General features: G+C 37.9%; 1 protein-coding gene across 1 annotated transcript in view; it reads left to right on the top strand.

The window, feature by feature from the left end:
- LOC308658151 (antigen WC1.1-like) overlaps nucleotides 1–23,879 on the top strand; it is a gene marked incomplete at both ends in the record, with an annotated part of 116,331 nt that overhangs the window by 78,725 nt on the left and 13,727 nt on the right. Inside the window, 12 exons of the mRNA XM_081310776.1 lie at nucleotides 2,596–2,904; nucleotides 2,996–3,313; nucleotides 10,179–10,271; nucleotides 10,349–10,663; nucleotides 11,728–12,042; nucleotides 17,855–17,896; nucleotides 17,986–18,300; nucleotides 18,523–18,555; nucleotides 19,228–19,365; nucleotides 19,773–19,868; nucleotides 20,466–20,555; nucleotides 21,581–21,727. Of these exons, the coding sequence (XP_081166902.1) occupies nucleotides 2,596–2,904; nucleotides 2,996–3,313; nucleotides 10,179–10,271; nucleotides 10,349–10,663; nucleotides 11,728–12,042; nucleotides 17,855–17,896; nucleotides 17,986–18,300; nucleotides 18,523–18,555; nucleotides 19,228–19,365; nucleotides 19,773–19,868; nucleotides 20,466–20,555; nucleotides 21,581–21,727 (2,211 nt within the window). The remainder of the gene's footprint in view (nucleotides 1–2,595; nucleotides 2,905–2,995; nucleotides 3,314–10,178; nucleotides 10,272–10,348; nucleotides 10,664–11,727; nucleotides 12,043–17,854; nucleotides 17,897–17,985; nucleotides 18,301–18,522; nucleotides 18,556–19,227; nucleotides 19,366–19,772; nucleotides 19,869–20,465; nucleotides 20,556–21,580; nucleotides 21,728–23,879) is intronic.

The raw sequence follows: 23,879 nt of genomic DNA, 5'->3' as shown, positions 1-23,879 counted from the left end.
GCAGTACTATATATAGTACTAAGAAATAGACATAATCTAAACTTCCATCAGCTGATAAATGGACAAATAAATTAAATACAATGGGATACTATTCGTCCATAAAATGAATCAAATCCTTTCATTCCGCAGAACATGCATGGGTCAGAAGATCACTAAGTTAAGTGAAATAAGTCAGGCAAAGAAAGACAAGTATCTTATAATCTAACTGTGTGTCAAATATAAAAGAGTTGACCTCATAGATGTTGAGAGTAGAATTGTAGTTACCATAGACTAGAGAGTGTAGGGAATGGGAATTGGAAGGCAACTGACTGATCAATGAATAATAGGTTTTACTTAAATAGGAGCAAGAAGTTTTACTGCACCATGGCACAGTAGGATGTCCATAGAAAATAATAATGAACTACATTTCAAAAAGGTACAAGAAAGTGTTTTGGAAGCTTTTACCAAAAAGAAATGAAAAGTTTTGAGGAGACAAAGATGTGCAATATATACATGCATCAGCACGTGAATTCACTCAATTAGTATGTACACTGTGCCAGTAGATATCAGTTAGTATAAATTTACTTAGATGAAAATGAAGTAAAATATAAAGGTGACAAGATATGGGGAAAATCATATTGCTTATATCTAATGAAAACAATGAAACAAGAAGAGTGTATTGTCAGATAAATTTGATAAGAATGGGTCAGGAAGACAAATAGAATTTTCTGAAGAAGACAGGAGAAGCTTATAGTATGTGGTAGATGGCCTTCAAAGGTTGAGAAGCAGCACATAAGGATTACCTCTGCAGCACTTAAGAGCCTGGTGTAGGAAGGGCAATCTGTGTACACTGTGTAAACTCAGTACACCCCTCTTGCACAAAGGGAGGAAATTATTTTCAAGAGTGACTCAAAGCTGACGTATTGAGAAGGTCAGAATAGAGGAAGAAAAGGAAGGAATACTTTCACAAGAAACCTGAAGGATACTTTCACAAGAAACCTGAAATGTGCCAAGGGGAGCAAAGTGTCTATGGAGCAAAAGTTCAAAGATACATATGGCTGCAATTCTTAGTTTATTTTAGTGAGAATGATTCATATAAATCAAGAGATTTCTGCAGATGAAATTTTTCTTTCTTTTTCCATTTAGTGGCTCACAAACTTCAAATGGCTTAAAACTGGTTTTCTCCCCCACTGGATGTAAAGCTCTACAAAGATAATGACATTGTTTTCTTTAAATATACATACACAGCATCTAGAACACATCTGGAACATGAAAAATTCTGAAAACATGTTAGTATCCTGAATAACAAAACAAGGAAGCACACTCTCAATATTGTCATTGAACACCTCTCTCCTATATCAGGCCTGAGTAGAAAGTTCAGATTGTGTCTCCTTTGAAGACCTCTCTGCCTCATTTTTATCCTTTCCCAATCAGAGGCATTTCTACCCATACTGGGTAAATTCCATTTTGATGACTTACTTTGAAAAGAAAAATTACTGAACACGCTGTTTTCCAGAGAAAGTATTCCTTCTTCAGGACATCAACCTACTATTACATTACAATTGCATATCTGTAGTCAGATGCCTACCCAAAGGTCTGAACCCATACTCAAAACCACTTCCTGATCAACTTCAATAGATGTCTAATGGCTTTTTCAACTCTACTTATTAGTAACAAAATGATCCCTCGAAACAAAACAAAAAGGCAAAGGAGCATGCTCAAATCTTCTGATCCTACTTCTTTTGGGGGGTGGGGAGGAAATAGGGATTGAACTCAAGGACACTCAATCACTGAGCCACATCCCCAGCCCTTTTTTGTATTTTATTTAGAAGGCAACAGACTGGTCAATGAGTTGCTTAGCACCTTGCCATTGTTGAGGCTGCTTTGAACTCAAGATCCTTCTGCCTCAGCCTCCAGAGCCACTGGGATCACAGGCATATGCCACCTCACCCAGCTGATGCTACTTCAAAATTTTCTTTCTATCTTCTTTAATGGAAGGATGATGTAAAGAAGCCAGATTATCTTAGTCACCATAACCTAATTTCCATCTCTGCCTCACACTATTTAGTGGGATCTTTTCTCGTCTCTAAATGGGATATTAATATAAATCATAATTTTTGATACATTTTTAATTTTTTCATTCTTTAACAAATGTTAACTTAGTTGGAATTATTACCTGTGAACTGAAAGTTTCTGAGGATAAAATAGTGAAAAATTAATCCTAGTCTTTTTCTACACTTAGTTCAAATTCAGGGGATAGATGTAGGGCTTATTAAAAAGGAAGTAGACTGACAGACACAAATAAACACAGAGTTAGATATATTGTAATACATAGAATAATATGTACATATTATATACACACACTATATATATATATTAATTAATATTAATATTAATTAATTAATTTCTGGAGTCAGCCATTTAGAACAGTCTTACAAATTTCTCCTCCTAATGTTGTCTTCAGACACTTGCTCATGCAATCTCCATTCTGACACCATTGAATCCATTCTCCACATCCCAGTCCTGGGAAAAGAAAAGATTTCACAGCTTTCCTGTGAAATGTAGCTCCCAATTCCAACCCTAGATACTTATTGCACTAGTTATGTTCTTCCACAGGATTTGTGCGGTTGGATGGAGGAGGTGGACCCTGCTCTGGGCGAGTGGAGGTGAATTCTGGAGGAGGATGGACTCCAGTACCTTATGGGAATTTCACACTATCCACTGCCCAGGTCATCTGTGCAGAGCTGGGGTGTGGCAAGGCAGCATCTTTTCTCTTGGACCTGCCCCTCAGAGAGGCCAGTGAACAGCTCTGGGCTGAAGAGTTCCAGTGTAAGGGATGGGAGCCTGAGCTCTGGTTCTGCCCCAGAGTGTCCTGTCCTGCAGGCAGCTGCCACCATAGAGGGGCTGTGCAAGTTGTCTGCTCAGGTGAGACTCACAGCAGGACTTTAACCTTTTTGCACAATCTGATGTGGTAACAAATGTGAGATGTTACTGAAAACCTGTCTTCTCCTGCCAGAGTACGCAGAAGTCAGGCTCATGAAAAATGGCAGCTCTCAGTGTGAGGGTCAAGTGGAGATGAAGACCTCTGGAGGCTGGAGAACACTCTGTGCCTCCCACTGGAATATGGCCAATGCCAATGTAGTTTGCCGTCAGCTGGGCTGTGGAGTTGCCATCTCCACCCCAAAGGGAGCATACTTTGTGGAAGAAGGAGATGAGATCTGGAGAGACCGATTCCACTGCTCAGGGTCTGAGTCCTTCCTGTGGAATTGCCCTGTGACTGCCCTGGGTGTTCCTGCCTGTGCCCATGGAAACACGGCCTCTGTGGTCTGCTCAGGTAAGACAGGTTAGGACTGACTGGTACCTGAGTGGCATGTCTCTAAGAGCAGACAGTGTGGAGAGCTGACTAGAAAAGTGAGACATTCCTTGGTGAAATATAATTCTTCTCAGTGATCATTCATCTTTCAGACCCTGTCAAGAGTTATTCAGAGGAAATTTTTTTGATTGACAAAGGCTATAGGTTTATTATTACCTTTATAGTTTAAACATTACAGAAAAACAGCATAAGAGAAGGAACACCCAAATGCCTTCTGCAAAGTTTTCTCAAACCTTAACTTTTGCTACCACATTTGGTTAAAACTTTTTTCATTATTATTTTTATTTTTCTTACTAGCAATACATGATAATAAATGCAGTTCTATTATATTGAAATATTATACATATATGGGGTATAAATTCTCATTCCTCTGGTTCTACATGGTGTAGAGTTACACCAGTCATGTAATCATAAATGCACATAGGATAATAATGTCTGATTCACTCTACTATTCTTCCTACCCTTATACAACTTCCCCTCCTTCATTTTCCTCTTTATAATCCATAATAAGTCTATACTTTCCTAGCACCCATCCACCTTATTGTGAATTAGCATCTGCATATCAGAGAAAACATTTGGCCTTTGTTTTTTGGGATTGGCTTATTTCATTTAGCATGATTGTCACCAGTTCAATTATTTATTGACAAATGCCATCATTTCATTCTTCTTTATAGCTGAATAATATTCCAATGTGCATATATTCCATATTTTCTTTAACCATTCATCTGCTGAATAGTATCTAGGTTGGCTCCATAGCTTAGCTATTGTGAATTGAGCTGCTATAAACTTTGATGTGCTGTGTAGCTATAGCATACTGATTTTTAGGTCATTGGTTATATGCTGAGTAGTGGGATAACTGAGTCAAATGGTGTTTCCATTCCAAGTTTTCTGAGGAATCTCTATACCACTTTGCATAATGGTTGCACCAATTTGTGGTCCCACCCACATTGTATGAGAGTACTTTTTCCCCCACCTCCTTGCCAACATTTATTTCTACTTGTATTCTTGATAATTGCCATGCTAACTAAAGTATATGAGTTATCAGTGTAGTTTTAGTTTGCATGTCTCTAACTACTAGAGATGTTGAATATTTTTTTATATATTCATTGACCAATTGTATTTCTTCTTCTGTGAAGTATCTGTTCATTACCTTAACCTATTTATCTATTGGGTTGTTTGGTGGGGGGGCAGGGTATTAAATTTCTGAGATCTTTATATATCCTGGAGATTAATGGAAATGACAATGATTTTCACCTAATCTGTAGGCTCTCTCTTCATATTCTTGATTGTTTCCTTTGCTGTGAAGAAGCTTTTTACTTTGAATTCATCCCATTTGTGGTTTCTTGATTTTACTTCTTGCACTTTATAAGTCTTGTTAAGAAAGTCAGTTTCTAAGCTGACATGGTGGAGATTTGGGCCTACTTTTACTTCTATTAGGCACAGAGTCTCTGGTCTCAAGCCTAAGTTCTTGTTCCACTTTGAGTTGAGTTTTGTGTAGGATGAGATATTTGGGCTCATTATATTTTGTTACATACGAATTTCCAATTTTCCTAGCACTGTTTTTGAAGAGGCTGTCTTTTCTCCACTGTATATTTTGGCATCTTTGTCCAGTATTAGATAACTGTATTTATGTAGGCTTGTCTCTGTTTCTTCATTCTGTACCACTGGTATACCTGTCTGTTTTGGTGCCAACACCATTCTGCTCTTTGTAACCATATCTCTGGTATTTTGATGGCTCCAGCTCTACTTTTATTGCTAAGGATTGCTTTGGTCATTCTGGGTCTCTTACTTTTCCAAACACATTTCATGACTTATTTAAGAATGCCATTGGAATTTTAATGGTACTTGCATTAAATCTGTATAGAGCAATTGAGAGTATGGCCATGTTGGCAATTGCTGCAGTCTGGCTGGGTACAATTCAGGAGCCACTTGTCAAAAGAAATGAACTTTATTTTTAGAACACACACACCAAACCACACAGTTCCTCAGGAAAAACCTTCAGAGCCCAACTGCCACCACCGGCTTCCCACAAGCCTCTCAATCTCCCCCACTCCTCCTGCTCTTGAGGCTGATTGGCTGGGTCACGTGGGCAGAGCCAAAAAAAGTCCCCCAATAAGCAGCTCCGAGGTCTGAAAGGGCGGGGAAGCAGCCCAATGAGCATCACCACAGAGGAGCCAATCAGTTGGCAGCTAGAAGTTTGCTGGGGCCACTGTGAGCCAATCATCAGCTGGCAGCTGGAAGTTTGCTGGCAGCTGGAAGTTTGCTGGGGCCCCTTCGGCTGTGGCTCTCAACAGGCAATGTTCATTCAGCTATCCATGAACATGGGAGATCTTTCCATCTTCTAAGGTGTTCTTTAGTTTCTTTCTTTAATGTTCTGTAGTTTTCATTGAAATGGTCTTTGTTAGATTGATTTCCAAATATTTTAATTTTTTGAGGCCATTATGAATGAGGTAGTATTCCCAATTTCTTTTGGTGCATTCACCACTGATTTATAGGAATGCAATTGATTTACATGTGTTAATTTTATATCCTGATATTTTGCTGAATTCATTTATTAGTTCTACAAGTTTTCTTGTGGAATTTTTTGGGTCTTCTAAATATGGATTATATCATCAGCAAATAGGGATAGTTTGAGTTCTTTCTTTCCTACTTACATCTATTTAATTTCTTTCTTCTGTCTAATTGCTCTGGCTAGAGTTTTAAGGACAATGTTGAATATAAGTGGTGAAAGAGGGCATTCTTGTCTTGTTCCAGTTCTTAGAGGGAATGCTTTAAGTTTTTCCCCATTTAGAATGATATTGGCCTTGTATATATATAGCTTTTACAATATTGAGGTGTGTTCCTACTATCCCTAGTTTTTCTAGTGTTTTGAACGTGAAGGTGTGCTGTATTTTGTTAAATGCTTTTTCTGCATTTGTTGAGATGATCATATAATTATTTTCTTTAAGTCTATTGATGGGTTAAATTATGTTTATTGATTTCTGTTTATTGAATGAAACTTGCATCACTAGGATGGACCCCACTTGATCATGGTGCACTATTTTTAATATTTTTGTATGAGATTTACCAGAATTTTAATGAGAATTTTTGTATCTATGTTCATCAGAGATATTGGTCTGAAGTTTTCTTTCCTTGATATGTCTTTGTCTGGTTTTGGTATCAGGGTGATAGTAGCTTCATAGAATGAGTTTGGAAGGATTCCCTTCTTTTCTATTTCATGGAATAATTTGAGAATTATTGGTGTTTATTTTTTTGTATTCTTGACTGATATTCATTTTCTTTCTAGGTCTTGTAGAACTTGGATGAGAATCCATCTGATCCTGGGCTTTTCTGATTGGTAGGCTTTTCATGGTGACTTATATTTCAATGCTTGAAATTGATCTGTTCAAATTGTGTATATCCTCCTGATTCAGTTTGTGTAGGTCATATGTCTCTAGAAACTTGTCAGTTTTTTAAGATTTTCTTTTCTCTTTCTTTTTGGGAGTACAAATTTTCAAAATAGTTTCTGAATATCATCTTTATTTCAGTGATATTTCTTTTTTCATCACAAATTTTAGTAATTTTAGTTTTCACTCTCTTTGTCTTTAACTTTTATTTTCATTTCTTCTTCATGTAATATTTTGCTGAGTATGTTCTATAATGCAGACTTTCTAGTTTTGATTTTTTTTAATTTTGTTTATCATGTAAGGTTTTGATTCTATCTTCAAATATGAACCTTAATGTTGCTGGGTATTGTATTCTTGGCTAAGGATTTATCAATTTTACTGATTTTTTTCAAAAACCCAACTTTTCATTTTGTGAATTTTTTGAATTATTTATTTTTTTTCAGTTTTATTGATTTCAGCTCTAATTTTAATTTTTTCCTGTCTTCTATTGTATTTGGTGTTCATTTATTCTTCTTTTTCTAGGGCTTTGAGATGTAATGTTACATTATATGTTGAATTTATATTTTAGTGAATGAGATCAATGAAAAGAACTTTCCTCTTAATACTGTATTTATAATGTCCCAGAGATTTTGATATGTTGCGACACTATTTCCATTTCTCCCAAGTGTTTTCTTTGTTTCGTTCTTGATTTCTTCCATCAATTGGTCATTCAGTAGTGTATTATTTAATCTCCTGGTGTCAGAGTAGGTTCTATTTTTTAAATTTTATCATTGAGTTCTAATTTTATTCCATCATGGTTGCATAGAATGCAAGACATTATTTCTATTTTTTTTGCATTTTCTAAGAGTTGATTTGTGGCATAAGATATGGTCTATTTTAGAGAAGGATTCATGTGCTGCTGAGAACAAAGTATCTTTGATCACTGATGGATAAAATACTCTACATTTGTCTTTAAAGTCTGAAGTATTGATTGTATTATTTAGTTTTATAGTTTATTTAGTTTTTGTTTGGAGAATCTATCCACTGGTGATGGAGGTATGTTATACTCACCCACTATTATTGTGTTGTTATCTATTTTTTCTTGAAATTGAGAAGAATTTGTTTCATGTACATAGATGCTCCATTGTTTGGGGCATAAATATTTACAATTGCTGTTTCTTGCATATGTATCATTCCCTTAATCAGTATGAAATGTCCTTCTTTATGCCTTATGGTTAGCTTTGGCTTGAAGGTCACTTTATCTGATATGAGGACAGAAATCCATGCTTGGTTACATAATTCATGTGAGTGATATATTTTTTGCCATCTTTTCACTTTTAGTCTGTGAATGTCTTTACCTATGAGGTGAGTCTCTTGGACTTGCATGTTGTTGGGTCATGTTATTTTAATCCAACATGCCAGTCTGTCTTTTAATTAATGAGTTTTAGCTATGTATATTCAAAGATATTATTAAGATATGATTTGTATTCCTAGTCATTTTGTTTTATTGCTGGTTTTTAATTTGATTTTGTTTAACCTTTGTTTGACTATTCCTTTAGTGTGGTTCCTCCCTTTGCTGATTTTTATTTTTATTTTCATTTCTTCTTTATGAAATATTTTGCTGATAATGTTTTGTAGTGCAGGCTTTCTAGTTGGGAATTTTTTAAAAATTTGTTGTTTATCATGGAAGGTTTGATTTCATCTTTAAATATGAAACTTAATTTTGCTGGGTATTGTATTCTTGACCAACATCCATTTTCTTTGAAATCTTGGTATATATTATTTCAAGACCTCCTAGATTTGAGGGTCTGGGTTGAGAAAACAGGTAAGATGCAAATTGGCTTCCTTTTAAATGTAATCTGACATTTGTTTCTAGAAGCCTTAAAAATTCTATCCTTATTCTGTATGTTAGGCATTTGAAAGAATGAAAGCAAGAAATAACAAGGAACACAAATGAAAAATATATTCCATTTTACTCATCATTCCTGACTCATAAATTTGGGAAGGGCTCTTGGCAGTTGCCTCTTGTTATCTGTCATAAGGTTGCACTTGAATGTCATCTGAAGCTGAAATCACTTGAAGGCTTGACCAAGCAGGAAATCCAGGATAGTTCATTCACATGGCTGGTAGCTTGAAGTTCAACTGGGGCTGTTGACAGAATCAAGTACAAATGCTCTCTCCAACATGACAGTCTCTATTGAGTAGACATACCATAAAGCAAATATCCTAAAGAGAATGAAGCATGACTTTCTAAACTAAGTTCCTAAGTCAAGCTATGTTGGATTCACCACATTCTATTGCTTATAGACAATTCTCCATGGTCAGCCCGGATTCAAGAGAAGTAAAAAGGAACTCCACGGGTCAATGGATAGAGCATCACAGATATTAAGAATATTTTTTAAAGCTATATGTATATTGAATATCTGACTTTGTGTATTTTCTAAGTGATACTCTTAGCACTATCATAGTGGCTTTAATTATCTAAAACTTATAGATTACATAGGAATGTTAGGTTCTTTCACGATGTCTCTCAAGTCCCTGTTTATAGTTTCTATCCTTATCTTTCTGTGCTTTACCCTGTGTATTTTTCTGTGTTTTTGTACTTTGCAATTTCTATTCTGTGATATTCTAATGTTTTCTACTCATCTTCAGGTTCTTATTTTTAGCTCTTGACTTTTTAACTCTCAAATTTTTATTACATTTTTGTGAACATTTCTCTGCCAAGATGCACATAATGCCATTTAATAGGCCATATAATCATGATTACTTAAATTACCTGTAAGGAAACACCAGTACTAATATGCAAAAATCTTTCCAATATTTCCTCATTTTTCCTCTTTGTTCTCTATTAAACTCTATTTCATGTAGTATTTTGGATCAACATTGTTTTTGAGAAACTATACAAAACCTTCAGAGAGGATTTTATTTTGCCTCTTCCAAGTACTTTATTTAAGGTAGATCACGTTACACAAAAACAAGTGAAGTTTTGAGAAACTGAGCAGCATCCCTTTGACAAAAATCCATTTAGTTCACAAAATATGATACAAGTTTCCTGGTTGTTTAACGTGATTCCTCCTTTTTGGTATGACATAAATTATATTTGTGTACGGGCACAGCAATCTGGCAATCATGCTGAGATTTTCAGTCTTACCTTCAAACTTTGAATGGGAAAAATAGCTGATCTCACTTTTTACTTTTCTCTGCACTTGACTCCTAAAGTCTAGCTGCCCTGGGAGCTGTGCAATGTTGTCAAGAAGCACAAACATATTCCTACTTTCCTAATGCCACTCCTAGTGTTTGACATAAAGCACAAAAGTGTCAGAGTCAGAAAGAGAAATCTCCATTAGGATAAGAGTTCTGAAAAATAGGAAATTACTGATTTTGTCCTACAGCTTTCAGATGCCATCACTAGATTATTATGTACCTTAATTCAGTTTCCTAATCTCTATTCCAATCTGTAGGAAACCAGGCCCAGCTGCTGCCCCAGTGCATGAACTCCTGGTCTGACCCAGCAGGCTCTGCAGCCTCAGAGGGACAGAGTGCCAACTGCTCAGGTAAGCAAGGTCTCCAGCACTAGAACCTCCCCATTCACTGTGTAAATGCCCACTGACAGGACCCTGTCTCTCCTCAGACAGCAGAGAACTCCGCCTGGTGGACGGGGGCAGTCGCTGCGCAGGGAGAGTGGAGATCCTGCAGCAGGGCTCCTGGGGCTCCATCTGTGATGACAGCTGGGACCTGAGTGATGCCCACGTGGTGTGCAGACAGCTGGGCTGTGGAGTGGCCTTGGAGGCCACCGTCTCTGCTCACTTTGGAGAGGGATCAGGGCCCATTTGGCTGGATGAGCTGAACTGCACAGGAGAGGAGGCCCATGTGTGGCAGTGCCCTTCCCAGGGCTGGGGGCAACACAACTGCAGACACAAGGAAGATGTGGGGGTCATCTGCTCAGGTCTGTGGTGCATACTGTGCACAAGTGGGAGAAGTGAGGTGGGTGTTCAGGATGGTATCTGAGCCTTAGGGCAGAGGAGGGGCAATTGGTGGCAGGGTGGATGGGGAGGAGGCTCATCCCACAGTGCCTGTGTCTCTAGCAGAAAAGATGAGATGCTTCCATTTCCTGATGCAGCAGCTGAGTTTCTGCTCCTCCCTTCTCATTCCTGCCTCCTGACAATCATTCTCTTCAGTGTCCATTTGACTGCAGACCTCATGCTTCCGTTACTGTGTGTGCAACATTCTAAGACCCATTGGATTTGTTTCCTATTGCTGCTATAATAAATTACTAAAGAGTTAGTGGCTTAAAACAACACAAATTCAAGTCTGACCCCAGTCCTCCTGAGCTATAAATAAGGTGTCAGTGAGCTACATTCAGCTGAGGTTCTGGGTAGACTCATTTCCTTGCCTTTTCCAGCACTAAAGGATACCTGTATTTCCCTTCCTTATTCAAGTCAACCCCTTGCCTACTTCTGACCATTTTTCATCTTCACATCTCTCTTTGACCAGGGTCAGAAACCATTGTCTGTTTGTAAGAATACAGATCTAAGAATGTGGATAGATTGTGCTCACATGGTTAATCCTGGATAATCTAAAATAATTTCACCTTTAAAATATTCTCAACTTCATATTGTTTGCAAAGCCCCTGCCTCAAAAGATAACCTACTCCCAAGCTCCAGGATCAGGAAGTGACATATCTGGGACTTCAGTTTTTTGCCACTTCATTGTCCATACCCCTTTTCCCAGGGTCTGTCAGATATTTATTCAGTTATCTTTTCCTCCCTCCCCTGAAGAGGCCTACTTCAGTGTTCCTGCCTGTTCATTTTCCACTACACCATTGTCATAGAAATAGAAGGAGACATATAAGTTATCAAAACAGGTGGAAGGGACAAAAGTTTTGTATTTCCACCCTGTGGGCATTTTATCAGCATATTTAGCAATGAGCACTCACTACTTAGGGGTAAAGGAAAACAGCACTAAGTGTTAAATACTCACTATGTTCTGTTTTCCTCCTCTTGGTTTCAGAGTTCCTGGCCCTCAGGCTGGTGAGTGAGGACCAGGAGTGTGCTGGGTGGCTGGAGGTTTTCTACAACAACACCTGGGGCAGTGTCTGCCACAGTCCCATGGAAGCTGTGACCTTGTCCGTGATCTGCAGACAGCTTGGCTGTGGGGACACTGGGAGTCTCAACTCTTCTGTTCCTCTCAGAGAAGGTTCTAGACCCCATTGGGTAGATGGAATCCGGTGTAGGAAAACGGACACCTCTCTCTGGCAGTGTCCCTCTGACCCCTGGAAACAGAGATCTTGCTCTGCAAAGGAGGAAGCTTACATCATGTGCTCAGGTGACTTACTCCCTATTCCTATGTTCTCACTATATAAGTTTTCAGAGAAATTTCATACTTTCAAGCCAAGAGAATGAGTTCAAATAAATCTATGAGATACAAATTTGAATAGAAATTATTTACGCTTCAATTTACAATCTTGTTTCAATGACAGAATTAAGTAAACCTGTTCTGACAGCCATTATGAGGAAAATGCCATGGATATTAAATTGAGCATGAACTTACCCTCTAAAAAACTGTATCAGCAAATGGCTAGTGCAGTCTTAGCCTATAGTAATTACTCTGTGTTTCCTTGTTACAGTCAGGAATTTGACCTCAAATATATAAATCACTTGCTATGCCCTGTCAGTGTTACATTTTGGTTTTTTTGTTTGTTTGTTTGTTTGTTTGTTTTGTTTCTCCACATTAATGAAAGTTAAACCTCTCAGCAAACTGTTCATAGGTATTATGGTGGTCATTTAATCCAGATGTGGAAACTAAGGTTAGGAGTAAGTAGTTCATCCACCCCATACACTCAAGAGAGTGAGGGACAACTTGAGGTATCCAGTACTAGTGGGTTATCTTTGAGATTATGGTGTTTTACTATGAAATACATCTACATCAATCAGACAGACTCTCAATTAAGATTGTCGATGATAAGTAATTGAGCGAATTGCATGTAGAAACTTAATTCTAGTCATGAGGAGGAGAGACAAGAATAATATCTTCTCCCTGTCCTCATGAAGTTTACCCTCCAGCATGAGGACACACACTAGCCATAAAAGTGAATGTCATGAAGAAGTGGAAGGTTCTGTGGAAATGGGTAATTTGAGGAAAACAGAAATCATATTTAGGTCAAGACCTAAAGGAGTAGTAGATGTCAAATGAAGGAAATAATTAGAGCATTTGGTCAGTGTAAATACTGAGGTTCGAGAAGCCTGGTGACCTTGAAGTACTGTCAAAATTCCATCATGAGCAGATTAGGAAGAAGCTGGGGAGAGTGATGCCTGATTATGTGGATGGATAAGAAGAGTTCAACTCTTCTCCATGGAATGGCCCCAATACCAATTCCATTGAAAAGCTCTTTGTTAATCTTCTCATCTGCCACATTATGGGGAATTGCTGTGAGATTAGGATCCTGTCTCCCCTTCTTTTCTTTATTTTTATTAAATTATTTGTCTAATTGTTATACATGATGGCAGAATGCAATTTATTTCATATTACACTTATAGAGCACAAATACCCAAGTAACTGATGTTATACAATGTATTTTCACACCAGTCGTGTCTTCATACATGTACTTAGGATAATGTTGTCTAACTCATTCCACCATCATTTCTACCTCCTTCCCCCTTCATTTCCCCTCCCTCCCCTTTGCCCTATCTAATGTTCTTCCATTCCTCCCATGCTTCCCCTCATCGCCATTATGAGTCAGCATCTTCATATCAAAGAAAACTTTCAGCCTTTGGTGTTTTGGGATTGGCTTGCTTCACTTAGCATTATGTTCTCCAGCTTTATCCATTTCCCCTTATTTTCTTCTTGAATTCTTCTCCTCACACTCCCTGTGGCCTTGCTTTATACTATCTCCTCTGAGCCTTTATCTATATTCTACTGCAAACAAACCACTTCATCCCTCTTCCAGAAAACATTCTAAGGGGCCTGTTGAAAAATGGAGGCTCTTGTCTTCCAATTTCTTAAGACCTATAACGTGTGTTTCATTTTCATGTTCTGATAAAAAATAACTGGCTGTCCTCTGAAAATAATGATATTCTTATCATTTTAATGCTCTTTGCATCCCTTTCATCAGGATATTTCTGAGCCAAATCTTAGAATAAAACTATTTCTGCTTTCCTTTGTCATTTTCAACAATTTATTTTCCTTTCTCAGCATGTCTACTTACTTGAAATTTGCCTCATGAGGTGGCACCATCTACCACTTCAATTGGTGTCACTCTTCAGCCTGGTAGCTCCCCCCCCATCCAGGAACACTGCAGTACTAGGCTAAGTAGGCACCTTTGTCTCCTGTTCCTGGTGCTGCCAGAATCCTTGAACACTCTGAGATAGCATCCTGACCTCCATTACTGATTTTCTTCCTTTGAAGCACTCCACTTACATCCCATCTCCCTGTATGACCATTATATTGACCATCACTACCTGTGCATCTTGAGATCTTCTTTACATTGTTCCTTCTCTGACTGTTGCCTCTTCTCCTTATGGCACATATTCATGATGTTCCTTTTCCAGTTATTTCTTTCTCATGCAGATCCCAAATGTTTTCCCTTATCAGTTTCCCAGTTTTCCACTCTCCTCATGATTGCACATGTTCTTCTTATCCTGATTAGACAACATGACACGGCATTATAATCCTCCCCCTTCAAGTACACTCAACTCCCTGGTCTCTTCTTTATCTGTCAAGGAGAAGAAAGGTTGAGACAACTACCTAACTCTTCCCAGCCTGCACTAGACTAGGCAAGTACTGCTGTATCATGGAGAAGTAATTTTTCTTGTTATAATGTGAAATTATCCTGCTAGTCTCTTTGAATTTGTGATCCAATCTCTGATAGATCCTCCACACTGGCTCCATATTGTAGTGTGCTTCTCTCACATGTGCTCTTGCCCGCTCTCTAACATGACATTTTACAAATTTCCTGATCTCCTCCTCATTGCTATTTAAACCACATCATACACATAAATGATGATCTTTCCTCAAACTTCTCTAGAAATAGACACTTAGCTGTCTATCTTTTTTATTTTCTCCTCATGGTCACTCTAATTTACAGATTATTATTCTGTATTAGAGTCTTGCAACTTCTTTGTTTAATATCTAAATTTTAGACTCTCTATTCTTCCTCGGCTCTTTTCCTTCCCTTATCTCTTTGGAGTCCATGGCCTTTGATGATATCATTCCACTGACAGCTCCATACCTCCATACCTGGTCTCTGCCCTTAAATTCAAACTCTTATATTTCATTACTAATGGAACCTCACTTGAATATATAATGGACAACTCAAATTTAGTTTTCAAAGTAGAGCATTTTATTCCACCCCTTCAAGCCCTGCCTCTTACCCTTTTCTCCCTTTTCTATTCCCCATCCCAGTTAATGCCACTGTTGTTGCTCAGTTACTTAGTCTTAGTCTACATTCACATCTCCATTTCACTCTCCCTCCAGTTCCAATGTAGTAGCAAGTTCTATGCCTGTAGCAGAAACCATGTCCCAATTCCTTCTACTCTTTCCTTCCTACCCTCATCTTAGTTCAGGAAAGATTACTTGTTGCTTGGACTCTTCCAACAATCTTCAGTGGTCTTTTTCTTCTATAACATATTGTCTATTTAATGCTGGAAATATGCTCATTTGATTACCAAGTCAATAAGTGTGTTGCCGTGTCACAAGTGAGCTGCCTTTAGATGTGACACTGGCAAATTTCTCTGTGGCTCCCAAATGCAGAAACAACTGGAAACCATGGCTCAGCAGTTTGTAATTGCCATAATTTGCAGAAATGCCAGGGAAGAGTGAATATATTGTTGTTCTCAAACTTTGAAGGACTTCCCCATGGAAGAGGGAGGAGACTGTGAGCCACTTCATGGGTCAAGAATGTGACTCACAGGTGCAGATTACTACTGGTTGTGTTTGGGTTCACTTTAAGTTTAAGTAACTCTGAAGACCCTCACCATGCGGGGAACCCAAGGGAATGAGTAATGTTGTCTCTCTTGGCAAAGAGCACTGGAGGCATAAAGGCATGTCCACCCCACCTTCTCTTATGCTGTGTTATATTTTTTCTCTCTTCACAGAATTGGCCACATATTTGACACTAGGGGATTTATGTTCTTCCCTCTAGTTTAATTTTGGTGTAGAGTTAAACAATATCTTTTCTATTACACTGAATTAGCAAAACCTTAATTATTCATTGAAATCAAGGAAGACATATTAAAATATAAAATATACATTAGTGACATTACATAACCACTTGTTTATTCATATTATCCTGATGTACATAGGATTAATGTACTGGTAGTTATTCTTTTCCCAATCCTTCATTTTCATGGAATTCTATCTAAACTCATACAGTGATGAAAATATTCATCTTTTTAAAAAAACATTTATCTTGTGTCTTTTTATTTGGTTTTACAATGCTAGGATTGTATCATACTTACTATTGTTACATGGGGTTTCTTAACAATATATTATGGATGTGCCTCAAATAGAGTAAAACAACTCCATAATTTTGTAAAACAACTTTTGTAAAACAACTCCATAATTTTTCATTCTTAAGAGATTAGTATTACACTTGCATAATCAGTTGGCTACTTGTTTAAAATTGTTTTCTATTTTTTCCTTGTACAAACAATATTGTAACAAATTTCCTTGCACATGTAACACTACATACTAGTAGGTTATTACTACAAGATGACTGCCAATGGTTGTAAGATCACAGAATATCTATTTTTTGAACAGATATTGTCATACTACTTAGTAGGAGCAATTGTTGTCATTTGGTATTTCATATCTTGATAGAAAACACTGGGGTTTTTAAATAACTTGACCATTAAACTAAAATCAAAGAACAAAAAGAAGCTAAAAAATCAAAAAGGAACAAAGCCCACAAACCTATGCTAGAAACAACCTGAAATCCAGGGAGGATGAGATGATAAATGATGGTAAACATTTTAAAAGCAAATGCTTACTCTTTTCCTCCCTTTCCTCACCTTATTTTTTCCTTTTTCCTGTAGAGGCTGAAGTGTTAATAAATAATAAGATAAGGCACAATAGATTCCACATATTGAGACATCCAATCCTGAAGTGAGCAACCACCCAAGACAGGTCCTGCCATCATTTCTAGAGATGTTCTCAGTAGAGTGTAGGAAGTTGACAGAATAATGGGGATAATGAATATTCATGATGGTGTCTAAGGACAAGTATCATGAATGTTTTCTCATTGTTAATTTGCATTTATATATTATCTCATTTTGTTTTACTTGGCTCCATGTTACCTCTATGTCCTTTCATGTACTAATTTTCCTCATGCAAATGTTTTTATCTTTTCATGCAAATATTTTTATTTTATTAGCAACTATTGTCTACTTATTTACTTTTCTCTGAGTTCTGCTTCTTTATTTATGTAAAACATATTTTTAATTTATCTAAAAGAATAGTTTCAATTAATTTAAATGAATACTGTCAATGTTTATAATTTGTATTAACAATATGAGAGATATTGAGTACAATTTATTTTGGGGATTACTCAGTACTTATGTTTTAAATGCCTAACATTTATTACCACAAATCACTGACATTAACTTACATTTCTTTTATTATCTTTTGGATTAGCAGGAATTAAAAATAATAATATTCAGCATATTTTACTCATCTATTTATTTAATCAATCAATATTTATCAAGCCACTGTTCATAGCATTCATAGAAAGTCACCCATACATACTTCTAATGAATGCATTCGACATGCCAGGCATTGTCCGGTTTGCAGGAACAGAGGAAATTAGGCAAGGCCTTTTTCTATAGGAGTTCTCCTTCTGGGTTATATGTGTCTGTGTGTGTTTGAGTGTACACACATGAGCATGTGCATGATCATGTTTTTGGTTTTTTTTTTCTCCACATAGTAAGCATAGTAAAAACAGGTAAATTGATAAAAATAATTTCAGCTACTGATAGGAATATGGTCCAGGGAATGTCTCAGTAACCCAGTCTAATAGACTACTTCTGAAGCACTTTATCTCCACATGTCACCTGAACTGAGCCCAGGACCTTAGAGACTTGTCTGTGGGTAGGATCTCCATAGCTGTCGCCTACCAGTGCTTCCCCACTGTTTGCTCCTACAGGAAACAGACCCAAGAGCTGTCCAGCCACTGCGCCCTGCACAGGTATCTCACCCCCTCCCACATTCCCTATGGCTTCCAGGGGCTCCTTTCCTCTCACCAGGGAGTAAGAGGAGGTGCTGCTGCCTTTTCAGACAAAGAGAAGCTCCGACTCAGGGGAGGAGACAGCGAGTGCTCAGGGCGAGTGGAGGTTTGGCATGAAGGTGCCTGGGGCACTGTGTGTGATGACTCCTGGAGCCTGGCAGAGGCTGAGGTGGTGTGTCAACAGCTGGGCTGTGGCTCTGCCCTGGAAGCCCCAGGAGAAGCTGCATTTGGCCCTGGAAATGGAAGCATCTGGCTGGATGAGGTGCAGTGCAGGGGCAGGGAGCCCTCCCTGTGGGCCTGTGCTGCAGCACCCTGGGGACAGAGTGACTGCAAGCATGAGGAGGACGCTGGTGTGAGGTGCTCTGGTGAGTAGCAAGACAGGAGAGGGGGCCAGGGTTGAAGGAGTGTGTTTGCATCTAGAGGGCTTCCAAGGCTGCTTTGCTTCCCTATGCTTTGGCTCTGGAAGGCTGTGCCCAATCTTCTGGCTTCTGGGACAGAACTATGTGTCAGTGGTGGTTGGAGGGACCCAGTGACATTTCCCAGACCAACACAGTACAGTGATTAAATTTTTCTTCTCTTCTCCCCAGGTGAAAGGACAAAAACTCGCCCCACCCTGAGAAGTAAGTGAATCTTTGGTCTGAACCAGGTAATGGAAGAGATAAGCAGATTTTCAGTGTTCTACACTATGGAGTCTACACAGCTCTGGTCATATTACAGTAGCCCTGATGGTCCAGTGTTAGAAGAAGCCATCACTTGTGTTAAATTAGAGCAGTCAGAGAGCTCCAAAGCTTCACCTGCATTAACTTTATTTTTTTTAGTTTTATTGATTTTATTTTTTTAAAATACATGACATTGGAAATCATTACAATTCTTATTACACATATCTTATTACACATACCATGATTTTTCATATCTTTGTATATAGAGTATGTTCATGCCAATTCATGCACTTATACATGTACTCTGTTCTCTTTTTTTGCATTACAATTCTTATTACACATATATACCACAATTTTTTATATCTCTGTTTGTATATAAATTATGTTGACACCCAGTTCAAGTCTTCATACATGTACTTTGGATAATGATGTGCATCACATTCCACCAGACTCAGAAGATAGTTAACACAGCTAAGAGCAGGATCTAGGGTGGTAATATCCTGAGTTTTATGATATATAATGTCTGAACTAGGGACTTCATGGTCCTGAGGACTCAAGTGATGACCAGGATAATTGTTTTTTTTCTGAGCTTATGGTCCTCTCTAAAGACTCATGGCCCTTTTTCTTCTTCAGGCACCAGTTCAGCCTCAGCCCCTGTCCCTGGCATCTTCTCCTTACCTGGGATCCTCTGCATGATCTTGGGAGCCCTTCTGTTTCTTCTTCTCATCATCCTGGTAACTCAACTGCTCAGATGGAGAGCACAGCGTCAAGGTGGGACTTGGGAATGCTGTGACCTGAAAGTATGCACAGATAATATTGGACCAATTGCGGCTTTTTTTTAAGAACACATTTTAGTCTTATTCTTATTATTTGAAAAACTGCCTTCTCTACTATGGACTTGGAGACTTAAAAGACATGAATTCATCCTGGGTTAAAAAAGGAAGCCCACAGATATGATTTCTTATGTGGAAGTGCTAGTGGAGACTAGGTTTAAGATCAAGGGTTAAAGATCCAGGTGGGCAAAAATCTAGTTGTATCCCAGTGGATTACAATGCTAAAGAAAGGGACCTTGGAAGCCCAGAGAAATGTCTCCTAAAGTGTTCATTGGAGGAGATTTTCTCTGTTGGTAATGGAAAGACTTCTAGGAGCACTGTTTGAACTCATTCTGCCTCTCATAGCCTTATCCACTTTTGAAGATGCTGTTGATGAGGTCCTGTACCAGGAGATAGATTACCCCATAAATCCAGAGAAGGAGAGCCTGCTGAACGGCACAGGTGTGTTCCATTGCCTCCTTTCTATGCATGAGTTTGCATCAGTGTGGGATTATTCAGTAAGCAAAGATCACATGACTAACCCAAGCACACAGGGCATATTTGATAGCTCTCTATTACTGAAATAAAATGCCTGAGATAATCAAAATAAAAAGAAGAAGGTTTTATTTTCCTTCACATTTTCAGATGTTTTACTTCATGATAACCTGGCCCTGTTGTTTTTGGCCTGTGCAAGGCAGCCTATCATGCTGGGAACATGTGGTGGAGCAAAGATGTTTACCTCACAGTGGCCAGAAAATTATAGAAAGAGGAAGAGATTGGCATCCTGTAATCCTTTTCAAGAGCATGCACCCAACATCTTAATTCCTCCCACTAGTTCCCACACCTTAAAGGTTCTACCTTTTCTAATACCACCAACCTGAGGACCAACCATTGAGAACAAGATCTTTTAGGAATATTCCTTGACCACTAAAACAATTATCAGCATCCTTCTAGGGAAGGAGCTCTAAGCTCTCTCTCTACAAGTATGAAGCTTCAAAATTTCTTCTGAACCATGACATTGACCTCCTCCTGTGTTTGTCTATAATGTTTTCTTCCTAGTAGGAGTCCTGTCTGATGAAGGCTCAGCAAATAAGCTACCCTATTACTCAGGGGACCATGAGGAGAATGGAGACTCTGAATCTGCTCCAGGTAGTAGAGACAAGTCTTCCCCTGAATGGTGGGGGTGAGGAGAAGGTTGTCATCTGAGAAGACCTTTCTGTGATTAGGATGGGAAGGGTCTCTTCCTTCAGGGTCACAACTAATTTTTCTCTCCACCCACTCTGTCATACAGAAAGGGAAAGATGAGATTCTAATCTGTTGGTTTTCATAGCTACTTCTGTATGGTCACAGACACACCTCAAATATATCATTATAAAATCCAAGGCCATAACTTTAAAAAGAACATTTGAACTCGATCATCTCAAAAATTCTATGGTGAAAGAGAACATTGGGAAATATGGATTTGACCCTGAAAAACAGGGACATATGAACCATTTTGTGGTTTATGTGAACAACAAGACCAAAGAAAATGACCTTCATAATCCATAGAACACAAGGAGTGTGTGGTGCCTGTACTTATCAATCACTGGGAGCTTTTCTCTACAAAGGACCAAAGAAAAGAGGACATGCTGGGCCTTCCCCAAGTGGTATAAATGGAGAGTTCCTAGGGTGGGAATGTCTAGGAGTGCTCTTTAAAATTGAATCTTAAGGACAGCAGAGCACTAAAGGATGTTGAAACCCCTACCTCCTGGGATTCAAATTGGTAGAATAGCCTATCTGTGGGAGAGAGAAACCCAGACTTCTCTCCTGTGTCTCCATTGCCTCAGAGGCCATATGAACAGCCTGCGTTCTTCTTAGTCCTGATGAAATAACCCTCAGTCACTGATATATACTTATTTTTTCAAGCCTACCACATGCCTCAAACTCATAGCCATAACATTTATCAAAGTTTTGTAGCATGGTATTTAGTAAAACATTACTGAGTTAATATATTGAAATATTTTGATGATTTATATGATTTCTAAGAATACAGAAATCAAATGTATGCCTTTGGGACAGCCTTGGAATATGGTGCCTATATTTCTCAGCTGTTAGAATATCTGCATTAGAAGAGACTGAAGACATCACCTAGACTAAGAAATATCTTGCTCTTCTTCCTTATTCACTGTTTTCAGAACCTGGAGGGCAGCATGTATTTGCCACAAACAGTGGTTATGATGATGTTGAAGAGTTACCTGTTCCTGAAGTTCCTTCTTCCTTTGCAATGAAGGAGAAGAATTTTTTCCCTGAAGAGGGACATGATACCAGGTGTTCTCAGACAAGTAAGTGGATTACTGTGTCTCCAGTTGTCTTGCATTATTGTCATGGTAAAGATGTATTTTGTATTTGGACATATCAATGATGAGTTTTCCTTTACTACAAGAATCTAAGTAGCCTTGTAAACCAAGATGATGTCATCTCTTCCCTTTTTCTGTTTATTGAAGCTGTTTTATTTCTTCTGAAAGGAGGTAAATATTGTATCCTCTGTCTGCACACACTGCTCTTGGAATTGAGACATGTCTGTATGAGCTACAGAGACTTTGGGGCTTTGTTTCAATTTTCACACAGTAAACCAAGACCCATGTTTGAACAAGAAGTGTGGTGGTCATTAAACTTGTGAGAAGTATTTGTAGAGCATTTTATTAGTACATTATAATTATTCATAATAGTGACATTAATTTTGACATATTCATAAATACATATAGTATAATATGCTCCATTTAAATATCCAGTGCTTCCCCTTTCCTTCCTCCTTCCCCCTGATTACCTTCCTCTAATCAACAGGTCTGCCTTCTATGTATTTATTGTTTTGTAGTTAGAGCATTACATTCATACATAAAAGTAGAATTCATTGTGATATATTCATGTACACAGAGAGCAAAATATGGAGAATTTGAGACTCCCTCCCCATTTCTTCCCTTCATGCCTCCCTTAAACCCCCTTATAAGCCACTGTTTTTACTTCTATTTTCATAATATCCCCTCTTTTATTTCTTACTTCTATGTAGATTCTGCATATGAGAGAAAAGTTTCAACTCTTATCATCCTAAGTCTGGCTTATTTCACTTAGCATGATTTTCTCCACTTTTCTTCCCCTCTCCCTTCTTCTCCCCTTTCTCTACTTGTCTAATTTCTGTTATAGTTTTTTAATCAAACAGTGATATATATATATATATATATATGTGTGTGTGTGTGTGTGTGTGTGTGTGTGTATAATTATGCACATGCACACATACACATATACTTCACCATGGTATATTTATGTATAATAAAATTTGGTTGATTTTATTCCACAGTTCCTCCTTTTCTTCATCCTTCTTCACTTCGCATCAATCCCCTTACTCTATTCCACTGATCTCTCTTTTTTTTATCATGAGTCATTTTCATTCTGGAGTTCACCCACTTTTTCCCCTTCAAGTCTTATTTTGCTCCAACTTCTTCATATAAGAGAGGAAATTCAATTTTTGACTTTCTAAGTTTGGTATATTTCACTTAGTATGATGTTCCCCAGTTCCATCCATTTATATGCAAATGCCATAATTTGATTCTTCATTATGGCTGAGTAGAATTCTGTTGTGCATATTTCCCACATTCTCTGTATCCATTTGTCAGCTGACAGGCCTGCAGGCTGTTTCCATAACTTGGTTATTGTAAATTGTGCTTTCATCAACACTTATATGCCAATATCACTCCAGGATGCTTCATTTAGTTCTTTGGATAAAACCAAGGAGTGAGTTAGTCATGAAATTGTTTCAGTCTTTGTCTTTTGAGAAATCTTTATACGGTTTTCCAAAGTGGCTGTACTAATTTTCAGTGCCACTAAAAATGAATGAGTATACTTTTCCCCACATCCACTCCAGCATTCATTATTATGTATATTCTTTTTTAACTTTTTCTTTTCTAACTTTATTTTACTTACTTATATGTGGTGCTGAGGATCAAACCCAGGGCCTTGCACATGTGAGGCAAGCACTCTACCACTGAGCCATAACCCCAGCCATAATATGTATTATTGTCATTCTAACAGGGGCCAGATGATATAAAAATGTAGTTTGATCTGCATTTCCATGATTGGTATAGATGTTAAGCAGCTTTTCATATATTTCTTAGTCATTTGTTTTACTTCTTTTGAGAAATACCTGTTTAACTTTACTGCTTGTTTACTAATTAGATTAATTGTTTTCTAGGTGTTAACTTTTTGAGATCTTTATATATTCTGGATATTAATTCTCTGTCAAAAGAACAGCTGGCAAAAAATTTTCTTCCATTTTATAGGCTCTCTATTCGTTTTCTTGTTTCCTTTGCTGTGAAGAAGTATTTTAATTTAATACAATCCCATTTATTGATTCTTAGTTTTGTTTCTTGATCCTTAGGATTCTTGATAAGGTGCCTATGTCGATATTTTGGAATAATGAATCTATTTTCTTTTGTCAAT

This window comes from Spermophilus citellus (genome assembly GCF_964194105.1).
Source record: "Spermophilus citellus genome assembly, chromosome: 10".
Lineage (NCBI taxonomy): Eukaryota > Metazoa > Chordata > Mammalia > Rodentia > Sciuridae > Spermophilus > Spermophilus citellus.
Note: the sequence above shows the minus strand (reverse complement) of the source record. Positions and strands in the feature narration are given on the sequence as shown.